We start from the raw sequence: 23,041 nt of genomic DNA, 5'->3' as shown, positions 1-23,041 counted from the left end.
GTTTCTCTCCCGTACTTGAATCATTCTGCGCCGTGTCTTATTGGAGTTTATAGACCCAATTAGAGGACGACATATCGGAATCATGGTGTCTAGCGACACGCATTACATGCGTTCGATGATTTTCCTCCGCGAGAGCACCAAAGCATAAACCCGAATTAAAGATCAAATGGGCTTAACACAAGTACTCAAATTAAGGGGCAACAATATCGTCAACAACAATCCCGGCCTTCATAAATTTGTGGCAAGCAATGGAGGTATCCCCCTTCTTCTTTTTTTTCTTCGTACTACATAGCTCGCACGGTCTAAATACATAAATTCTTAGTTACCTAGCGGGTGCCAAAGAGCCACCTCTGCAATAGGAACAACCTCAGTTGGTCTCCTACCTTTCTCCTACCCTGTTCTTTTTCTCTGCCCACTTCATCTCTCCCTCTGTTTCTTGAATACATATGGCACACAATGGCACTTTTGACCCATATACAAATTGATCAAGTACTTACTAGAATTACACCACGAAGGCCTCTAAAAATTCTTAGAATTGAGACCCTGCAAATGTCTGTCCGAACTGCCAATTGGCCGGCGCGACATTGTAGCTGGTCAATGTCCTCCCGTCGCTCGTGGTCACTGTGAAGGAGAGAGGCTGGCCATTCATGTAGGCGTTGCTCTGCCAGTTCTGTCCCCAGTTCCTTGACATGGGTTGCCAGCCAGTCCTTGAGCCCTTGATGGACACGGCATGGACATCACCAGCACCTCCCACGTTTGTGATCAGCACCAGGTTGAAGTAGGAGTGCCCATTGATGGTGAACCTTATCCCTCCTTTCTTCACACACGGAACCCTGTCAGGATCAAGAACGACACCCATGAGTTCGATTTTCATCACATGTTGGAGTTTTTGTGGACTTCAATCTGGAAACTTTAATGCCCAATTGGGGACCCAAAAAACTAGAAATTTGCAGTGAAAATTATACTGTTGTTACCTTCTGAAGGAAACTGGGACAATCCCAGCTCTGTACTGCGCAATCTGCAAGAAAGCCGGCTCGGCCAGATCAAAGTGTTGGAGAGGGGGGTTGCACCAGCCGCCATTGTCATTGGAGAGGGCCAAGTTGGGAGGGCAAAAGTTGGTCGCCGTGACCATGATGGTCCCCGGGAGGCACCACCTGGGGTCATCATTGCACCGCATCTCGTAGCACGACCCGCAGCTCAGGCCGTTGTTGAACAGGGCAGTGCTCAAAGCTGCAGTGTTGGTGCCATAGCCTTGGCTGTACAGGTTGCCATAGCCACAAGCGCCTCCTGAAATGTTTTTAGTACCATTTACATGTGATCAGGCACATAGAAAATGATTATCTTTATAGTCTCAACATGAGCATAAGGTACATCGGTCGAAATTAAAGTATCAAGGCCTAAATTGTACTGCTTTTTTATGGGGAAAAAGCAGCACTTTTTGCTTGTCACACTGGACATTTAAGGCTTGTCTTACACTATCAAGAAGTAAAGGATAGTCTTTTGAACTGGTTTTCACTTTATGCGGTGAAAGTTAGTTACTTTACCTAGCCAATGGACATATTGACAAAAGGAGTAGACATTACTCTAGTCTTTCAAGAGCTAAGAGTCTAACTTCATATTGGTCTTTTCAGCAAACGCTAGCGATCACTTTTTGGACTTACCCATTGTGCCAGATGCATCACCACCCCCGTAAAACGTGGCATGACCACCTTCCCAGCCTCCATAGTCCCCAAAAGCACTTTTGAGATACAGGAACACAAGAGCAACTGCTGAGATTGCTGCAGCATTGGCCATTCTTGGCTTCTTTTCTCTGATGTGGCTTGGCTTTGCTGACAAATATTGCAGCAGAAAGACAGAGATTGAAGGAGGAGGGGAGATGAAAGTGTTTGCTGGTTAGTGTTTGGTGCAAAATGGGATGATGGAGTGTTCACTTATATAGGCAACAAAGATTGTAGAGACTTATGAGGGTGTAGGGATTGTAGAGCAAAGAGACAGAGATTGGAAAGATGGTCGAAAGCCACAAACAAAGAATCAATTTCTTTCAGGCCGCCAAATTTTTTTTTTTTTTTTTTTGGCCTTTGGAAGGAGGGATCAGAAATTAAGTGCACATGCATTTGTTCCAATTTGGGCTACCAACTGTTGTGCCTGAAGGCCCCACCTGCACATGCCCTTGCTCAACATCTTCTTGCATTTTTCTTCTTCCTTTTTTGCTATTTTAACTTCTATATTCGAGTAGATAATATGCATGCAAACAATGCTCTCTTTTTGTTTATTTGCTCCATTCGCGTGGGCAATGGCAATATATTCGGATGTGCCGATTATTCTCCTGAAATTGCACAAAGCAAGATGAACTCATATGGCATTCATGACAATGGAAAAGCGAAGTCAAGACGTGGTGACAGATGATTCAGATAAATAAACAGGGAAAGTGCATTGCCTGTCTATCATAAATCGTGTCTCTGTCTCAGCGACATGAGATGTAACATTAAAGAAAATAAAAACCGGCGGACATTTTATAAAATGAGTAGGCACTCGGTTCCGCTCGATCGAAGCTTCGCAACCAATCGAAAAGTGGACATCATGCATTCTCCATCCATGGTATTTTCAAGAAATGCTCATTGTAAAGTATTCTGTCTAGTTACTGTAGATTTGGTAAACTTTTCATTGACTTGAGAACTCAAACCCATTATAGGAGAGTTCAATGGTAACTGCCATGAGATCAGTACTTAAGTTCAGGACATCTGTTGGGTGTCTTTTGTTTCATTCCCGGTTAGGTGTTCATCTGTTGGGTGTCTGTTAATTTAATGTTCCTGTCGGTGCGCGAACAAGAAACCGCATGTGGGCACTAGGGTTGGTTCCACACACAAGTTAACTACCGACCTAAAACCTAGACAGAAGACACCATGCACCAAATCATATAGCCTCGTAACCTAATAGCACAAAGAAAAGATTCCTTTGAACCCCATCCCCTTCACATGTATAACCTACTTTCACCCATTCACACACTCTCAAGAGACCTATAAATGCTCTCGCCCTACCCTTTTGACCATATATTGCAAATGTTCAGTCATTAGCATAGTTAGTATTGGACATAAAAAAAGCATAGTTAGTAGGTAATTATTGAGGCACGATTGAATGCGCATGACCACGTGATGGAGTGGATTCATGAGGTCGTTTCGCTTTCCTTTCTTAGGATTTTGACGCGTGAGACGTTTCGCTTTGTGTAACCTAACCGTGGATATGACCGTTGGAGTTAATGACAAAGTATGTTCGACTCTAGAATCGCTCAATGTCGTGGACAACTCTACAAGGTACCAAATGGAGAATGAAGAACCCTAATCCTTGGAACGATGAAGCATTGATTGATGCTATTTGCTTGATCAAGAGCTTAGACAATACACGATCGCCGACCATGACAAGACTTAGTTGGGATAAGTTAAATCCCATCCGGCAAAGTCTCTCCGTTATTTGTTTTGCCTATAAGCTACTGAGACATCAGACTACGTGTCGCGAGGAGACTTCTTGGAGATTTCTCGTACCGGTTCGTCTGTAATTATTAGCAGATTCTTTGCATTATCCTCTCACTAATAGCAGGATAATTAGCTATTTAACTACGATTACTTGATAGTTATTTATGCAAAAAGGAATCAATCCTCATCGAGCAATGCAATTTACTTCATATTATATTATCATTTTAGATTGTTTATCACAATGAATAAAAGAAAGGGAGAGCTGGAACTGAAAACGATTACGAGGGCCTACCATGTTACGAGCACATGCATGTCCGGGCTTTACGGTCCCTCCCTCAACATCCATGCATGCATCATTTTCATAATGTATAAGAATAAGGATATTGGAGGCTCCTATTATTAATTTTTTTTTCCTATTTTCACTAATATAAATTAAAAAAGTCCCCCTAATAATTACAACCTGAAAAATTCTCGTCCCGACACGTGGATAATAGAACAACTTGACAATCAGTATGCTTATGGATATATTCATTATTTATTGTCCATTAATATAAATGGACCACAACAGAGGCACCCTTTCCTACTTCCTACAATGCAATGAGTTCTCTACCAAGTCTGGAAATTTGTCTGTCTCGGGCAGGAGTCATTTAAGTATTATTGGGGAGGTGGAGTTTTCAACTATTTTTTTGTTCCTAAGCCAACATTTTTAAAGATTAATGTTAGAATAAATTATGTCTAGGGGCAATATGTCTTGCACCGACTTTTGGTGATGCAGTTGTTCAATGAATGTGGGTGGAACATGATTTGATCGTGTACTGAAGTTCGGTGCTTCGTCAACATTGCGACTGTATAAAGAAATGCAAAATTGAAGTTCGTCAAGGAGATGAATATCTCCCTCTTTCTTATCTACCTCATGTGATGTCACCGGCATTGGCATCTTCAACCACGAGTTATGAGATACTTCACTGCAGAAGACATGAGTGGGGCTTGCAGGTTTTTGCTTGCCTTTCCCAGTTCTTCTGTCTCTGATTCTGCTGATTTCCTCCCAACTGGGTAGGGTCAGAACAGATGCTGTGACCCCCCAAAGCAGCAGGAGGTCCTCTTTTTCAGGGACCAAAGCTGCTCAACATTGAATCAGATCCACATAAAGGGCATGTGGACTCTTCTCTATTTGTAGTTTGGTTCACCACAAATGAAACTGACCTTCACAAGGGCTTGTCTGTTTGTCCCTCTTTGACAGAACTATTTGGACACCCCTCAATCACATGAAGTGAACATTTGGCAAACTGAGCTTTCTCTAAAGTCATGACATGTAGTTTGGAAAATCTGTTGCACATGTAGTCTTGTATTAATGCCATTTCTTGAACAGGTATAATCACAGGCTCGCAGCACAAAATGCATAAGTTACACCGACGTATAATTGCGGAAGCTAACATATCCGACCCTATGTTTTGCCTGATAGAGTTAACATGTCGTGCGAGCAATTTAGGAGTGTCGGGCATCGTGCCACTAATGGACATGGCGGGCAAAAAGTGAATAGAAACGTGTTGGTTGCAAGTTAGGGGGAGCCTATGAGGGATGTGGGTGCGTTAGTTAATTGAGATAGCATTTTGTCATTGGTCGCGGCCTGTAATGACCATGGACCATGTATAGCACCTTGATTATGAGTCCACGTGAAGAAGAACAAAACTATGGGGTTGCTGTGTCTATCGCTCCAGCTATGGATTGAGAATTCCCATTCATTTTCAATTGACATGGACTTTTCAGGAGATTATTTTCAAAAGGGCAGTTAACAATGTGGTCACATGTAACAGTTGCAGAAAAATCCTACATCATTCTTCCTTCCTCCCTCCTTATTTTTTTGGGTGATGGGTTGCATGCCATGTGCGTTTAAGGGGGAAGTTGGACAGGTAGGCCATTGTTGATTCTCACAAGCTGATATGTCAGACGTGCGTTGCTTCCCCACCAAGCTTCATAATGACAGGCAAACATGGTATGAACATATGCTGCATAAGTTAAAAGAGCCAACCTCCCTAGAATTGATTGATGAACAAACCTTTCTAGCATAGCCAGGGCAAAAGCAAATTAGCTCCGGTACTCTCTCAGCTTTTGTGCAAGAAACTAGATGAATTTGACTGGCTACAGCGGTCTCGAGTCTTGATTTAGTGCAAGTGTAAGGTGGTTTCTTCTCTTATAACCTCCTGGCATGCGGTGGAGGTTCCAATAATGTCTCATAGCTTCTGTAATGCAAACAGGATGACTGGTTTGATCAAACTTTAATAATGGTCTGTTGAGCGATGGTGGCTCACCGGCTGTGGCCGTTCCTAGAGTTGACAGAAGAGGAGGATTTGAATTTAGTACAAGGTACATTATATTCTTTGTTCAAAACCTTGCGAAGTATACTTTGTATCAAACTTACTTCAACGTTGATATTTAGAGGCATATAACATGATGTCTTTTGACTAAGAGAGGCACAGATGATGCATACTGTAACTTCCTTTTGGCTGAAGCCACACCACGACGATAAGGCACCTCTTGGTCAACCAAGACAACCAACAACAGAACTCTGGGATATTCTCAACACAGAGAGCTACATGAGTCCTGGATTTTGAATAAATCGAAAGAATTGCATCTGCTGAATAAATAATATCTCAAACTGTTGTGATTACAGAGATCAATCTATAGACAAATCAATGGGGGTGGTGGGCTTACAGAGTGTGTCAGCTTTAAATTTACACTAATATGTGCTACTGCTTTCACTTGCTGAAATGGTAGAACCTTCAGACTTTACAAGATGTGGCCCTCTATTACTAATCTCAAGCCCCTCCAATCGACCGAGGGAGTCCTGCTGCAACAGCTCTGAGAAGCCATGAGAATGGGCAGGCATGGTTGGAGATTGCCCCGAAGCTGCTATGTTCATATGAAACATGTTGAACTGAGGCATTTGCATGTTTCGTAAGTCGACTGATCTGGGTTGTTGCTGAGGAGGGAAGAAGGAAGGTTGTGAATATGGATATTGGTGCATTTCCAAATTATAGGTATCGGCTGCTGTCATCATTTCTCCGGTGGCAATTTTGAGCCTCTCTATTTCCTTTTTCAGAGCTTCATTTAGAGCTGCGCTCAAAGTCAAGCGAAAGAAGATTAGCCAACAGCTTTGTATGGTACTATTGAAAGAAAGGAACAAATATGCAGTTCCAAAACTTGAAAAGGAAGGAAGAACTGGGTAATAACAGACTGAGCACTGAAATTCGGTAAGTCACCACAGTTACCATACTGGCAGCATGTTATTAATGCACCACAAAGCAGTTCCCTATATCATATAGTATCTGAAGATGCAGTTTCGCATATACTACTGGATAATCATGCATCGCAAGTGTGTTAATTGTCGCACTTTCTTGATCTGAATATATTTGCAATATGTTCATGTACTAGCGTTCATTCAAGCAACAGTTCCAACAAGCATGGAAGATGCACCTGCCTTTCTGACTAACCTAAGCAAGCACTTCATCATCGTGATAACATTATGACCTACAAAACTATGATGCAAAAGGCATACCATCACGTAGCTGAGCTTGTTGCTCCATAGCCTGTAACCTAAGCTCAAGCTCTGCATTTTCAGAAGTCAAATTTGTTGTATCCCTCTGAAACACGGCACAGGAAGCAATGGTGATGTTAAGTAGTGAGCCAATCACTATGCAAATACAGAACAACAATATGAGAAGCATAGGCAAGTCCAGATATAACCGCTGAAAATAATGTGAGTCAACATAATGATAACCAATCTTTAGATTTGACTTCATCATTCTAGCCAATATCCTAATCGTCATCACAAGATTCCTCATACAAAAAAGAAGAGCAAAAAATAAAAAAAATTACGATCTTGCGAATATTCCACTGCTGACCTGAAAAAGTGTGAGCTGAGCAGAAAGAGTAGTTGCTTCTGTTTGAAGGGTCTGGACTTTTCTCTCGAGTTCTGAGATATACCTTGCTTTTCTCTCTTTTGAGCGAGCAGCAGACTGCCGATTTGCGAGAATTCTGTGAAGAATATCAAATGTACTTTAGAAAAAAAGAGCACAAAGATCCTTACTCAGAGCACCATTTAATGAATTACAGATTGAAAGTCTTACGACTCTCCTTCAATTGGCTAAATGCAATATCATAGTAGATTTGTTCAAACAACAGAAACAACAATCTGAAAATAGAAATCAACAAAGAGAATCCTTTTTGCATAACAGTTCAGATCATTGTGCTATTCATTCATGTGCATCCCTGGAAGAAGGAAAAAAAAGGTGGAAAAATATTTTTTAATTAAAATGTAACAGGTCATGCAGATAAACATCGAACAGAAGGTTACTGACAAACTGGGAAAAATTTGAAATTTGAAAAATACTGAGCAAAACATGTTGATGTTGATGATGACGATGCTTCAAGTCCAAGAATGAAGTGCTTTCCTAATAGCAGGCACTTTCTTTGTCCCTCGGATTTCAGAACCTTTAGAAAAGCCCTATTACATGATGTTGCAAGGAGCAAGCCAACTCACTGGTATAAAATAGTTCAGAGTGGAGGCTATTGTCCAGCATGGTTTCAAAAAAGAGCATTTTTAACTATTATTACTATCATATCCTGTTCTTCAACATGCTATTCGCATAGACTCTTCTAATCAAATATATTCTGCAAAAGATATAATGATATATAAGAAAGATTTTGTCCAGCAATTCATCCATTCTTGGGAAATGAAAACCATCAAGAGCAATCCCATTTAAAGCTCATTCTTCCCCTAAATGCTCAAAAAATGATTTTGCATCCTAAGTCGCCCCCCTCTAAAAACATCGTATTCTCCTGTCAATCTATCTTGTGTCAACTAAGCATCATAAAGTACAGCCCTGCTGCCTAAGGAGGACATCAATTTGGGGATTATTGTGAAATGAAAATCTGCTTGGTCAGGAAGAGCTACTGTTTAGTTTAAGGCCAATACTATTGGAACTTGAATTTGATTATAATTGCATACAAGACTGAAAGCAACAAGAGGGGCCATGATATGGACAGAGATTAATATAAGCACCACATGAATCCAGCTACTGCGGAAGAGAATGTATCGAATGGTGAGTCATCTAATTATCATTATAACTGGGCACATCAATGGCAACAATGGTTTAGGTGTATGCTAAGCATGATTACAATGAAAACATCCCCACAACAAACCCATTATTTACATCATTAGCATCAGCCAACCTCCATATTATTCTCCAATCCTAACATCATGGTCTTAGTAGTCTAATCATACGGGGTGGGGCAGCCCTAAAAATCAATCAGAGTAACTTGAGTACAATAATCTCCACGGATTGGTTTTTAATCAGACAACAATTGATTCAATCTCCAAATATTTTTTTCCCCAATACGTCACCTGATATTGGTAATAACCAAATTCAGCTCTTCATATTGCCACACGACAAATAATCCAAAATTAAGAACCTTTCAGCCCGAACTTATACCGTCAAGTCAAAGAACCATGGAAAAAGAAGTTGACAATGACACAAACCTCTTGGCTCTTTTGGGATCAACTGCCCACAGCTCCGCCAGCTTATCAGGAGCCATGGCCTTCTTAGCCTCTATGCCATCCAAGACCGAAGACCCGTCCGCGGAATTGCTATACCGATGCCTCGGCCTCGCGCCCTTCTCTCCGCCACCGCCGCCGTCGCCCTCGGCATTGTCCGTCCTCGGGTCGGATCCGGGCCCGTCGTCGAGCTTCCCCCCGATCTTCTCCATGTCCATGTACGTGCTCAGCAGGTCGTCCTCGGATCCGAGATCTTCGAAGCTCCCCGAAGGCGCATTGTCGAAGGGATCGGTGTCATCGGGCATCCGGAAATTGACCTCGGAGTGGGCACGGCGGTGGTGGTGGTGGAATTGGGGCATTGCAAGGTTTTGAGGGGCGGGAACGTGGGGATTAGGGTTTGGAGGATTGGGTGGTTCGGGCAATTCCATTTGGTCCGAGAAACGTGGGCTTTGGTTGCTGGTTTTCGCGTCAAATGATAAGGTCGGGAAAAAGAGAAAATATGAAGAGATTTTCAGACACTGATTCTTGCTGCTCCGATTTGAGTGGAGAAGAAGATGAACTCCGGTTCGCACGTGAAGCGGTGTCGTTTTTCGGCAGGGTTCTTCTTCATTTTTAGCATTTATTATTACCTGAATTTTGCCTAATTTGAGATGCTAAAAGTGGCATCCTCCAACAAGATTCTTGCTCTTTGATTTTGACTCGAATTCTAGTATAACCTTTGCTTTCGAGCTGAAACGATTTTCTAGATCCAACTAATTGCGGGTTCAGGTTAGCCATGGATATGATAATCGATCTCACGTTAATTTCACGTAATTTGACTTTTGTGATTGTGTCCGATCCAACCATCTAGCTCATGGAAAGTGTTTCTCCATTTTGTAATTATGGAAAATATTGAATATAGATGATACGTGGCACAAACCGAATGTGACTTGAACTAAATAAACAGGAAGATATATTAATGAGCTACATATAAATCCCGACATATCGACATGAAAGCGTTGTAAAAAGTCATATTTAATCATCTGTTGAAGGCTTCGATGATCATGACATCGAACTCTTAAGTAAGATCGACAACAGTGGTAAGAACAAATAGTAATTGATCATTAATTAGTGTGAAAGGATTATGTTTATTTATGCTAGTAGTCCGTGATAGAGAGCAATATACCTCTTCAAATCAATTCACGTGATTGTTCTCTTTAATCCTATGCATGCACATGATTTCCGACTCCTTAGATCAATGAAAGGACAAGATTTCATTCGCATCCTGGCGAGTGTGGTGGGTCATTCATAGTTGGATTCATGTGCCAATGTCAATGTAGTCCTTGGGTTGGCAATGTTCAGCAAGATGGATATCTTCATGTTTAGCCCAAAGAGCAAAAAAGAGAAGACAGGAAGTGAGTGACAAAAGGCTATTGAGATGGACTATAGCTGTCAAATCTTATTCACATGAACCAATGTTAACCCCAGTCATTTTCAATAAGGATCATAGCTAAAGCATGTAGTAGCTTGTAGGGACAACATGCCCTCTCATTTCCATCACTTGCCATGCGTGAGGCACAGGCCAATAATTGTCATGTTTGCTCTCAACTGTGCAAGCCATGTTTTTGTGGGCTCGGGCTTTCCCAAAAATGGGAAAAGGAAAGAAACTTCGGAGGGAGATCAACCATGATATCCTTTACATAAATGATATCACAACTTTAACGGTTTAATCGGGAAAAATTTCAAATAAGAATTTGAAGTGCCCTTATTATCTCAATTAAGGGCCTGAAGTGGATATTATTTCAAATAAGTGCATGAAGTACCTTTTTTATTTTAAAGAAGAATCGAAGTGGCCATATCGAGTCTCAAAAAAAGGCCTTTGATATGGACATTTTCGTCATTCAACTTTTTTCAATTTTTTCTTTAATTTTTTTCTTTTGTTTTTTAAAATTAAAAAAAAAAATGAAAACATGCCCGTGGCCATCGCCCCACCGATGGTGGAGCGTCATCGACAACTAACGGGGTCACCGACGCCTCAATGAGGACCGGCAACCATGCGACCAAAGGCGAGGGTCAACACGGGGGTAGGGTGCGGGCAAGGGCGGCGACCCTCGCCCGGCTCCGAGGGAGGTCGCGGTCCCCCGCCCTAGCGGTGCGACGGCCATAGGCGAGAGGGCTCTAGCATGTGTGTGTGTGTGTGTGTGTGTGTTTTTTTTTTTTAAATTTAACTTAATTTAACTAAAAATTAGATTAAAATGGTATTTTGACAAAAATGCCCTTGACGGGCCGATGAGGTCGGGCTCTTATTTGAAATAATCATGGACACTTCAGGTCTTTATTTGAAACAAAAAAGACACTTCAAGACCTTATTTGATATAAGATCTACTTTAGGCTTTTAATTGAGAAAATGAGAGTATTTTGGACCTTTATTTGAAATTTTTCCTATTGATTGTCATAAACCCAATAGTCTAAATAATAGAATCTGATAAATAATCGGACATTGTTGCCACAAAAAACTCTAGTTGTTGAAGAGAATTGTGTTCTTGCTTTTGCCAAGAGAAGTCAAACTCATCATGAACTCGAATCGCCCCTCTCGAATTTTCCGAAAAGAGAAAAAAAATGGTGCTTATCTTCCTAATCTCTTGAAGCAACATTTTCAACTCCCTCCCACCAATCTCAGCAATGGTTAGAGATTCAAGAGATGAACACCTATAACTTACATGTCTTACAAATCATTTTTCACGTTTTTGAGAAAATGATGGTACTTGAGACCTTTATTTGAAATTCTCTCTATTAATTGTCATAAATCCAGTAGTCTAAATAACAGAATATGATAAATAATCGGACATTGCCGCTACAAAAAAACTCTAGCCGTTGAACAAAATTGTGTTCTTGCTTTTTCCGAGAGAAGTCGAACCCACTGTGAACTCGAATCGCCACTCCCGAACTTTCTAGAAAGAAAAAAAAAGGGAGGGGGGGGGGGGTGGTTTAGCTAAGTGCTTATCTTCCTAATCTCTTGAAGCAACATCTTCAGCTCCATCCCACCAATCTCAGCAATCGTGAGACGTTCAACAGATGGACATCCATGACTTACAAGTCCTACAAACCATCTTTCACGTTATTGACTAAGCTTTGATTTAGTGGGGTTGGGACAGAGCAGGTGAAGATAACACCATAAAGGCATGGCTGTTTGTTGATGGAACTGGAGATGTTTCTGGGATCAATCACACAAGAGAGAGAGAGAGAGAGAGAGAGAGAGAGAGATTTTTTGTGTATGATTTGTGAATTCCATGGCCCATGAATTGGAAATTTTGATGGGGACATCAACCAATTATGCACTCTCAGTGCTCATCGAGGGTTTGGCCAATTGAAGGAATTTGATTTGAAATATGGGAGCCACAAGACATGATCCATTCCCATGTGCCCCCCCCTAGCTTAGCCTCTTCCTTCACAAGCCACACAGCAGCCTTGAACTTGATCCCTTGATGGTGTGTCCCTTTCATGTGGGAAACTATCTCGAGAGGGATTGCGTGAGTGAATCGAAGGCTCCTTTCGCTCATGTAATTGAAGAGCTTGCGTGGTTTTCTTTGCTTTTTAATACAGAAGGCCACTGCACGCTCGGACCCCGTTTGTATTCTTGATCTAGTAATAAATTGACTACTCGAACTCACACCGATCGATTCATGAAGACCCCCGTTTCTCCTTACAATGACTTGGGATTTTGTATTGAATTTTTCTTTTTTTTTTCCCCGGTTGGTATTTTCGTGTTTCTTAACCGAAGCGGTTGCCCCATTATAGTAATTGATGATGCACCGAAAAATATGAAGTTCGGTACCGGAGCATTAACTTGGCTTTAACGTCCCATGTGAATTGTGGTGACTACCTCCATAACTCTATGGTCCAGGCCATGACGAAGGTAATCGAGAATTTAAAGAAGTCGAATTGTGGGGAAAGCTTGAGGCTTTTAGAAAAATACGCAGAAAAAAAAGATCGATGTGGCTTGAAAGTTTTGTACCTGCCTCAACAAAGGTGATGTGTTTAGTATTGCAAGTTAAGACAACTTAGATGATGAATATGGACACGCTTCTGAGGAAGATGTTTCCTAGTGTATCGATCTATAATGGACCTAATCCTTTTAATAATCTGTTCATGCTGCTCTATATCTCCAATATGTTCTTGGTCTTCACTTCATCTTCGATGCTTTTACAATAATTTATTGTTTGCCCCCGCCTGACCGCATCTTTAATTAGAGAAAACATTGTTCTAGTTTTCTTGTACGTGTCTGGAAAGACTCAAGTGTTCGCTTTTGCTTTTGAACTTAGCCAATGAAGACAGACGTCGGGATATGACAAGGATAAAACTTAACCACTGTAGACATCACCATTGAAAAGACTCTGTCCATGTCACATTACGACGTTGACCGATGATCGCGTTGGCCGAATTTTGTAGATTATAGTACCGGAGAGACTTGATTAGGAAATTTATAAATTATAATGATTCGATTAGATAAATTAAAAGTACAATGATGGAGTTAGAAAGAAAATCCAGAAGAGGGTAGACCAGCCGCGTTGCCCTAAATTTACTATCAACCCTCTTCCTAAGTTCTTTAAATAGTCTAACATGGCACCAAATTTTTTTCACTTAAGCCATAATTTGGAAATTGGATGCCTCATCGATTTGTTTATCTAGTAAATATAAAGGAAAAGCCAAGTTCATTATGATGTTTTACTTTTACATTGCACTATGATCAACACGCCATACATATCAATTCGGATTGGCTCCATCTGTGCAGAGGTAAGCAGCAATTGGCCAGTGGACAGCTAAGGGAACAAATTAATTTGGCCTTTGAACATAGGGATGAGTACTTAAGTGGGAGAAGTATTTGGAATAAGCATTAGAACAAAGAGAAAAGACAATAGGAAAAGAAAAGAAAAAGGGTCAATAGCTAATCGTGATTAGTTGCATCAGGTGCCATAATCCAAGATTCCCAAAGAACATTTTACCTCTTTGCTTGACTCTGAAGTTTTCACCGTCTTTTGTTTGCCATTTTTCTCCAGCAAACGACAATAATTGGGCATGTAATCAAAAGACATCAAACACACCCGATACCCCTCCATTCATTTTGCCACATTCTCCCCCCACCATCTCTGTTCCACTGTCCTTTCCCTTCAAGCAAAGACCAGCTCCCAACCACTTAAAGACTTCCGTCGAATTCTCCTCATAGCAAGATCAGAACACAAATTCGTGATCGACCCTTTTCTCTTCCATCTGTTGATTGCAGAAAGAAGAGTTGATTCAGTACTTTTCCTGGAAAAAATTTGGGATCTTGACCACTGGTGTGGGTTTGCTTCAATGGTAAGAGCTGAAATTCTAGTCATCTTGATCTCTTTTTCCTTCGTGAGTATTGTTCTGAGGGAGTAGCTTAAAGGTTCAACTACTATTTCCTCTTCTTTTCAAGCATCTCAGCCTTTAAAGTGACCTCCGAATGCTCTTTCCATATCTTGCCATGAATTCCTGAACCGCTCTGTCTCTGTCTCTGTCTCTGTCTCCGTCTCTCTCTCTGTCTCTCTGTATGTCGTGATATCACCCATCAAGAACCAAAGAAGCATCAGCCCGCACACATTTCCTCACTTCCTTTTGTGAAATTTTTGCTTTCATAGTTGTCCAAGTCCTTCGGTACCTCGAAACTGAAGATAGAAAGTCTAATACAACAGTTGAGCATGATGAATTCCGTGCTCTCGATATCTTTCGTGGTCCGATTCGCCACTGAAAAGTTCCAAACACATGAATGGACAAGCCTCTTTGCATAAGAATCGTACGTATCTGTTGGGGAGCTGCAGATCTAGTTCTACAGGGTACAGAGGTTTTCTGGGTTCTGTTCTGGCCTAATGCTCGTGAGGGAAGCAACGTCTGCCATGGCCGCGCTCCACCACCGTCCACACCGCCTGCTGCTCGATAAGCAGCCTAATTCTGTGCATAACAATGGGACAAGAGCTAGGGGACCCTATGGTAACGAGGCAAATTTCGACACCAACATGGTGATCATACTCGCGGCCCTGCTGTGCGCACTGATTTGCGCCCTCGGATTAAATTCGATTGTGAGATGCGCGCTCCGGTGTAGCAGGAGGTTCACCTTCGAGACCCCCGGTCAGACGGCTGCTAGGCTTGCTGCAACAGGACTTAAGAAGAGCGCCCTGCGCCAGATTCCTGTCGCTGTGTACGGAGCAGGAACAAGTATCCCGGCCACAGATTGCCCAATTTGCCTTGGAGAGTTCATGGACGGCGAGAAAGTCCGGGTGCTTCCGAAGTGTCACCACGGGTTCCATGTGAGATGCATCGACACCTGGCTGGTGTCGCATTCTTCGTGCCCCACTTGCCGCCAGTCCTTACTAGAACCTCCGCCACCAGCGCCTGCGGTTTTGGATGAGGCAGGAGCGATGCATCCACCAGGAGGTGCGGTGGACCTGCCCATACCGGTTGATGAGGTGGGTTGATCTGCATTTTCTACAAGCAGCCACTAGCTTTCTTGAACAGAAGAGGGGAAAAAGAAGAAGAATTCTTTGTAATAGGTCAACATATAGCTGATGTGGTGTAGAGTATCAATAGAGGAATTAGATTAGGACTTGCATATTTTCTCTGGACTATGCATGTGTTAAGGTTTCTGAGACAATACCGAGTTTGTATTTTGATAACTAACTAAATCGAACCGGAATATCAATCTACAGAATATCGGTATGATCGAGCATCTTGCCGTGTTTGTAAGGCGAACCTACGGTGCTATTACTTGAGAACAAGTAAAAAATTCGGTTCGATTCAATCCTGTACGACCTTCTCGGTTTCTATCAAGATGCTTGATGAATTTCAGGCTGGTTCTGATCTAATTGTGCATGATGTCACCTTCTCTCTTTGGTTTTCCCCCTGGAAAGAACCTTGCAAAGAGGACAGTGCCGTTGTGCAATAGTGACCACATATCCATTCACAAGACCATGGCGACCGGATTAGGATTTGTGAAGGAATTTACATATAAATGTTATAAGATACCCATACCTTATTTACTTCAACAGCGGAAGCCAAAGTAAAAAAAAGGATAACAGCACAGCTGATCTCTGGGCACAGATAATTCCTGGTTTTTTTTTTTTTTTTTTGTAATTTGATCAATTTTGTTAATGGAACTTTTTTTGGCCAATGTAATCTTGGAATAATATCTTTGATTTTTGTTCAAATTGGTCATCACATTAAAAAGGTAAATGAAAATACTGATGTGGTTGATTAGTCAGCATTAAATGGTGAAGTGGCGTGACTTGGCATCCTGCGATGCTTTCAACTTCTTTTAAAAATATAAAACAAGACATAAATAATACATATATTTTACATTTTTCTAATATTATCGCGTAGTCGACCATCAGCATTTCATATGCATATTTAATATAAGATCTAACTTGATAAAAGAAAATAACGCATAGTTGAGGGATCATATTGATCGGAAAAAAAAAGTCGATGAGATCTCAAGAAGAAATTAATGAGGACATAATCTAATAGACATGATGGACATAATCTCTGAATAACAATACATTACTTGTTTCGACCGCAAAATATTGATGATATACAAAGCGCCATGGACACGTTAAAAAAGGAAAGGAAAAAAAAAACTTAGCTTCTATGAATTGAAAATCAAGTAGCAGGTCAAGCAATCGCTTTATTTCCGTCGATACGACTTGCGTTTTTGACACATCAGGAGGAAGTTGATATTTATTATTTTAAATTCCTGAAACCTGGTGAGTAGGTCATCCGGTCTCAGCAAATTATTTTGTGGCTGTGGTGGGTCCGTCACTGGCGATGGGAGCAACGGACCGTCACCTTTCAATCACTCTCGTGATTGAAGAAGAAGAGGAAGAGAAGTTGGTTCTATCAACAATTCGATACACGGCAAGACAGGCATATTAACTGTACATGACCCATGGCATTATCCCTCGCCACAAGAGAATTTGTTCTTTTTCGCTTCCCATTTTTATTTCCTCCAGTATTGCAAAGGGAAACGTGGCAAATTACCAATTAAGGAAACATATCTCGGAAGAAAGTCATTAGCCCGACAGTTTGATAATAATATCGGTTATTTCTGACCACACAATTTCTCAATTGATGAGTGCTCTATGCCAAAAAAATACGCGGTGATGGTGTGTGGATATACGATTAAGATTGTACCGTATATAATAGTTTATGAGACTTAGAAAGCAGTACAAATGCCCGGACAATTGAGTTCCTTGATGGACCACTTTTTAGAGTCTTTCTGTGTGGACTGTGGAGTCCGGGACTATTATCGCTTTATCCTTTCTCTCCCTTTTTCCCGCGTGGCAATATTGGGGCGAAATCGGGACTACGCGGGCTACGCTACGCGAAAGCGATTGCTCGGACTCGTGGCCCGGACTCCTTCGCCGAGATATCAACATATCTTAGTCAGTCGTGGTCGCGGGATGTTATATTCTAATTACCACTAGTAGTCGAGAAAAAAGGCATTTGTTTTTCGGGATCTCCTCTGCTTCAACACATACTATGGTATGGTAGCTTCGGATAAACAGAGCAGAGAAAAAAAAAAAAGCAAGAAAAGGATGGAAGAGCTGATTGAGGAGCTGAAGTTTAGGAAAGTCCTGTTGTTATTCCTCTTTTGATTTGATGGGTGGGGAATGTGGAGTGGAGTGGAGCAGAGCATATATAACACAAGGAATCATCCAATTTTTTTCTTTCCTTTTTGGCTCAAAGATTGGGATTCTGCAATGGCCCTTTTTGCAGTTCTGGAGATTCCAACCCGCTTTTGCTTTCGTGAGTCTTCCTGGGCAACATTTAGGACAAATTCGCCCCATTGTAGCCGTCTCTAGACAGTGAGTGCCTTAAGTTGATGCTGAGGACTATGGATTGAAAGCGGAAAAAGGCAAGAATATAATATTAGCTGGGAAGACGCAGGCTTTCTGGTCAATTCTATGTTAGCTAGTTTGGCTCAAAACGCCAGCTGAGAGCCCAAGAGAAATTCTCAAAGTTGTATAGACCCATAAGGGGGCTAATTCTCTTTAAAAAAAAAAAAAGAAGCCCTAGCTTTAAGTTCAGTTTCAATTCAGTTTCAATTTTTTTTTTTTTTTTTGCTTAAAAGAAAAATTCGACTTTCACTCTAGTTCCAAATATGCTCACGGGATAAAAAATCATTGTTGGTTTGTTTTTTTCAACGTTATCAACATCATGAAGCTATTGTTGTTCCATACGTAGGTAGAGGGGGCCGGTTCAACGGAACCGCTGGTTCCGGTTCGGGAACCGGCGGTTCCGGTTCCAAAAAAAGGGGGAACCGGAACCGGCCCTTGAAGAGCCGGTTCCGGTTCCGGTTCCGGTTCGGAACCGCCGGTTTCAAAGCCCAATTACTCTTTTTATCAAACCTACTCCTCTTTTTTTTAAAAAAAAAAAAAACGGATTGGAACCGGCCCGGAACCGGCGGTTCCGGGCCCACGGGTCCATTTGGCACCCCCTATACGTAGGTGAATGTATTAATCAAGACGCAAACTCTGATAATAAATCTCAAATTGGTAACGGTATTGTTAATCTTAAAGAAATTGGTGACGATTTTTTGGAGTGTTAGCAGATTGGGGGCTAGAGCGGAAGTCAGGCAATTTTTTTTTTTAAGACGCGCACTTCGGGGGCAAAATTGGGATTTTTTTGACTCGTGACGCATGACATGACAAGAATGATGTGGAAATGTCATCATGGACACACCGTGCTAGTCGTCGCCATGCTAACCAACTCATTCCTCTATGATCGAATCGGGACGTGCAAGGCGCATCACCCGGTCTCCGCATAGCGAAGACCCATGATATATGACTACTCCATTTTCATTCAGTCCCGCAGCATGTGAGCCCGATCCCAACAGAGGCATTAGACGGGCAACGGCAGAGGCGAACCGACTCTTGCTCCACATGAAAATTTTGAACCTTTGCCTCTCGTGGGCTTCTCAAGCTAATGATACAATCGACTCTCTATTTGGACTCCAAAAATCATTGCAGTAATTCCCCCACGACGTTACAGTTCCGTAGCGTGAGGGGGACAGTTTGGAGGCAGAAGCTATGTGGATGGATCCCACCTCCTTTGTCGATGATTGAGGAGTATCTATCCCCAGAGATCTTCCCCGATGCGGAGGGAGGATTGCTTGTGGCTGAGAATATATTGTGGTGGTGGGAGGAACATAAGGATCACTTCTCTCATTAATCATGTGTTGGTTCCCGCTTTTCGACGAGATATGATCGCCCACTACGAGTCTATCACCCGCCACGACGTTTGAGTTGACAAAACACATCGTACCCGGACGGCCGTATCGTGCCGTGTACGAGAGCGAGCTGCGCGGAACGAGCCGCGGCGCTCGTCTGAGTACGAGAGTTCTGGCCATTGGAGAACCTGACCGAGGAGCAACACCGAACGGAACCGGAAAACATGAAGATGAGAGAGCATTTGGGTCACGACCAACTAGTAAGAGAAATCGGTTTCAAGGCAACCCATCCTAAAATCGAAAACCACCCAGGAATGATCGGTTCCACAGATCGGGAGCCGAGAACCGGACCATCGTGAATATCAATTCTTTTTAACAATTGAGAAAGCGGGCCTCACATGAATAGGTCTCGAGCTCATGAATAACCAACATACAAATTTTAAGTTGGTAACAAGAAACTTATACTAGATATAGCGCGGTCAAATAGGTGGATTGGGTCGGGTAAAATAATAGTTTGACAATGCAATACAATTTACCAACTCATACCCATGCCGGGCTCAACCCACGTTACTAAACACATCCATTTTGAACACATCCTATGACAATTCATGCCCACCAACTTAAATCACCTTAATCTCATCGTCAGAGAAAAGCTGTATGTCGTAATTAAAAAAGTAACAACAAAATAAAAAGATGAAGTAGATAAAGGTATCTTACTCAACAGGCTTTCATGTCCATCATCTGAGCGAAAGCAACCGTTTTGCCAAATTTTTGCCCGTGGTCGGAGATCAACCTCTTAAAACAATACATAGGAACTTTGATATTTACCATGAAATTTGCCCAATCATAATTTACCCATTTTCTTTGTTTGATTTTTTTTTCTCGAGGAGGAAGAATTAACTTTTAAGGGTGCAGGTGTTTCCCGAAAAATGAATGGTTTGAAAAATATTTTTTCAAAAAATGAACACCTGTGTTGCTTACAATGAATGAACGAAAAATATCTTTATCGTCCACAAAAATTATTTAGATATAAATTATTACTGATAATACATATAGTTTTTATTGACTAATAATATCTAGTGACATAAGTAATTATTTTTAGGAAATTATTTTTTCAAATTATTTATTATTCGTGAAATAAACGGAGTTCGTCTAAGTTGATCGGCCTATAGAAGAATATTGCATTGGATTGAATGGTCAAGGCCTTGGCCCAAGGCCCTCGGCACCAGCAATAAGAAGGCGAACAGATCGAACTCGAAGCACCGCAACGCCATGTCCATTGTCCACAAGAACCCTCCCCCCGATACCCTCCTTGCCGACCCCGCCACCGCCACCGCCACCGCCACCCTCCTTATGAAACTTGCTCCCCAACCACTCAATCAGCTTCAAGATCTTCCCTCGTGTTGGTGGACACCGATGCGAAGGCCCGGATCGCTGTCGAGAACCGCCCTTAGAACGCCACGCCCTGCATGAAGACCTATATCAGCGACGGATGCAGAAAATGCAGCTAAAGTCAGACGAATTAGATGAACAGTTACCAGGAAAATCTTGGCTCATTCCTGGGTCGGACATTTACTTGGCTCCCGAGGAAAATATGCGAATCGTCTCGACTAATCAAGCTTCATTCCTAACACATCAACAATCCAAACATTCGACCCCCCAAAAAAAAAACACAATCCAAACGCGTTTTTGATATAAAAAAAAAAAAAAAAAGGTTCCCAACGCGCCAAATAAGGAAAGAGAAGCACTCCCGCATTGAGTAAAGAACATAGGAATGACGCGGACGGGTGGCTTCATCTTGAATTTTTCCAATAAAGTAAGAGGACGAATTAGATCGGAGCTGGGAATGTGAATTTGTGACGTTTAGTGATTCATCATAACGTGTTTTCGAGTTTTGGTTCGAGCCTCTATAGATAGTATGTCAACCCCTTACTTAATATACATTGCCTGACGCACGTTAGAAGAATAGAACGTCAACCCGCTATTTAATAAGATCGACCGTTTTTGGCCGGCCTTCCACCAAACGTCCTTACATTTTCACCAATGTTAGGTGACCAAACTTCCCGGGCGTGGCGATCCGCTTTGGATTCGTGCATGTAGTCTCTTTTCAATCGATTGATCGAGAGAGAGAGAGAGAGAGAGAGAGAGTCGTCAATGGCACGGGTATCTACTAATGGACCAAAGCTAGAAGACCCAGGAATAAAATGGACATGAATAGTGAACACCTCTCGTGTGAAAAGGACAAAAGTACGAGAAGTGTCGACCTTCTGTGCGAAGTTAACGTGAAAGCCAACCGTTTGTGATTTCTTTCCGCCAACCGTTTTATGACCAATTCGATCAGTTGCGGAGAATTTTGTGTTTGCAAAAATGATAACGACATTGCAATTGAATGCCACTTCTCCAAAACACCTCTTGGGGGTTTTTTTTTTTTTTTTGTCGTTGTTTTTTTTTGGTAAGTTGGAAATGCCAATTGGAAAGGAAATAGGTAATTGGTCTAGGTTTGTGTACCCACAATTTTGGAAAATTAATGTACGAGACCAATCGTATCATGTGTCATCTTTTGACGAGACTATTCCAATATTTTTTTTCGAGATGAACAGTTTCCTCACTAAGTCGTTGAGCCGATCTATAAAGTTGCCGATTCTTCAAAAGTAATAATTAAAGGATAAACATTACAAAAAAATAGATCACAAGTAACGTCAGATATGGGAGGCTAATCTTTATTGCATATAAATGGGTCAATTTGAGGTCAGAACATTTGTTATCCGACCCAGGCATACTTACTTGGGAGGCCTGTTTATTTAGAATCCATCTTTTTTGATGCCGGGTTCTATTCGGCCCATGCTAGTCGACCTCATACTAGACTAATTAAGAATTTTTATATCTTATCTTACTAGACCAACCCCGCAAACGGTAATTTTCAATCTCAATTAATGAATCCCGCGTAAGAAAAACTCTTTCAAAATATACGCTGGAGAGCTTTGGGGCAAAGGCATTGTATTCCCAAAGTCTTCTACAGTTCCTTACCCCAATGTAAGTCCTACATAGCTTTGGGGCTCTTAGCATTTGTGGAATGCTCATGCATTTTTTTTTCTTTCCAACTTTGCCCTTGCTAGACATTCGAAATTCTAGTTTTACCCTCGTGATTTTCACCTTGCGTAATATCACCGGTGAGCCTCAGGCAATGTCCGCCGGTGCCGAATTTGCCTCGCCAGCGTTAGACCATCACTAGCGTCGTAAGTTAATTTTCTTTCGTTTTTTTTTTATGCATTTAAAATATACACCTAAGTTTTTTTACAAGTCTAGTTTTCCCGAACATCATTTAAACACAAAATTGATACCAAAGCACTTTTGAATACGATTTGCCAAATATCGTTTGCATTTCGGAAAACCCATTTAATCGAAAGTCGTTGCGTTCTCCCAAAGATCTTCCCCCAAAGCCGGACCAAACACAGCAAGAGAATGCTGGGATTTGAATGGGTGATTATGCTGCAAAAATGTGGAGTTAAAACATTTATTTCATGGACTCATTTGAGCCTGTTTCTTTGAAATTTTAGGCAACTCACTTAAAACATGACTATTTTGCCAACCGTAATTAGAGGAGCGAGATTAAAAATAATCCATAATGCCCCGACTCATGAGGGCAAAATAAATAAGACACGAAAATTATAGAACACAGAGACAAAGAAAACCAACTTCGAAGCCAAATATAGAAGAAATCTCAGGGACGCGATCTTTAAACAGCATGGCAGCCAAGGCAAAAGTTGGAGTTGCGACCGAGACATGAAGATCATCATG

The 23,041-nt window shown here is 41.6% G+C and overlaps 3 protein-coding genes across 6 annotated transcripts; 1 reads left to right on the top strand and 2 right to left on the bottom strand.

Annotated features, from left to right (window-relative positions):
* Positions 1-209: 209 nt before the first annotated feature.
* LOC115748116 (expansin-A8-like) lies at positions 210-1,926 on the bottom strand. Its single transcript, XM_030684523.2, has 3 exons — positions 1,662-1,926; positions 975-1,287; positions 210-833 (listed from the first exon to the last, which is right to left on the bottom strand). The coding sequence occupies exons 1-3, from the start codon at positions 1,792-1,794 to the stop codon at positions 530-532; spliced, it is 750 nt and encodes a 249-aa protein (XP_030540383.1). The 5' UTR covers positions 1,795-1,926; the 3' UTR covers positions 210-529.
* A 3,550-nt stretch (positions 1,927-5,476) lies between these two features.
* On the bottom strand, positions 5,477-9,664 carry LOC115748115 (transcription factor RF2b-like). 3 transcript variants are annotated; one of them, XR_007199445.1, is made up of 6 exons: positions 9,010-9,664; positions 7,373-7,505; positions 7,027-7,111; positions 6,183-6,584; positions 5,890-6,060; positions 5,477-5,794 (listed from the first exon to the last, which is right to left on the bottom strand). XR_007199445.1 is itself a non-coding variant. In XM_048283437.1 (5 exons), exons 1-4 carry the CDS (start codon positions 9,450-9,452, stop codon positions 6,208-6,210), a joined length of 1,038 nt encoding a protein of 345 aa, XP_048139394.1. In that variant the 5' UTR covers positions 9,453-9,664; the 3' UTR covers positions 5,880-6,060; positions 6,183-6,207. The 3 variants fall into 3 exon arrangements, 2 of the variants coding, with proteins under 2 accessions (XP_048139394.1, XP_048139393.1); XM_048283437.1 differs by lacking the exon at positions 5,477-5,794 and having other exon boundaries at positions 5,880-6,060; XM_048283436.1 differs by lacking the exons at positions 5,477-5,794; positions 5,890-6,060 and having other exon boundaries at positions 6,077-6,584; positions 9,010-9,662.
* Positions 9,665-14,037: 4,373 nt separating this feature from the next.
* On the top strand, positions 14,038-16,909 carry LOC115748200 (RING-H2 finger protein ATL74-like). 2 transcript variants are annotated; one of them, XM_030684649.2, is made up of 3 exons: positions 14,038-14,358; positions 14,664-15,488; positions 16,787-16,909. In XM_030684649.2, exons 2-3 carry the CDS (start codon positions 14,892-14,894, stop codon positions 16,877-16,879), a joined length of 690 nt encoding a protein of 229 aa, XP_030540509.2. In that variant the 5' UTR covers positions 14,038-14,358; positions 14,664-14,891; the 3' UTR covers positions 16,880-16,909. The 2 variants fall into 2 exon arrangements, with proteins under 2 accessions (XP_030540509.2, XP_048139396.1); XM_048283439.1 differs by having other exon boundaries at positions 14,038-15,488.
* Positions 16,910-23,041: the final 6,132 nt, after the last annotated feature.

This window comes from Rhodamnia argentea, chromosome 8, assembly GCF_020921035.1.
Source record: "Rhodamnia argentea isolate NSW1041297 chromosome 8, ASM2092103v1, whole genome shotgun sequence".
Lineage (NCBI taxonomy): Eukaryota > Viridiplantae > Streptophyta > Magnoliopsida > Myrtales > Myrtaceae > Rhodamnia > Rhodamnia argentea.
The sequence above is the reverse complement of the archived record's forward strand: the minus strand, read 5'-3'. Positions and strand labels throughout refer to the sequence as shown.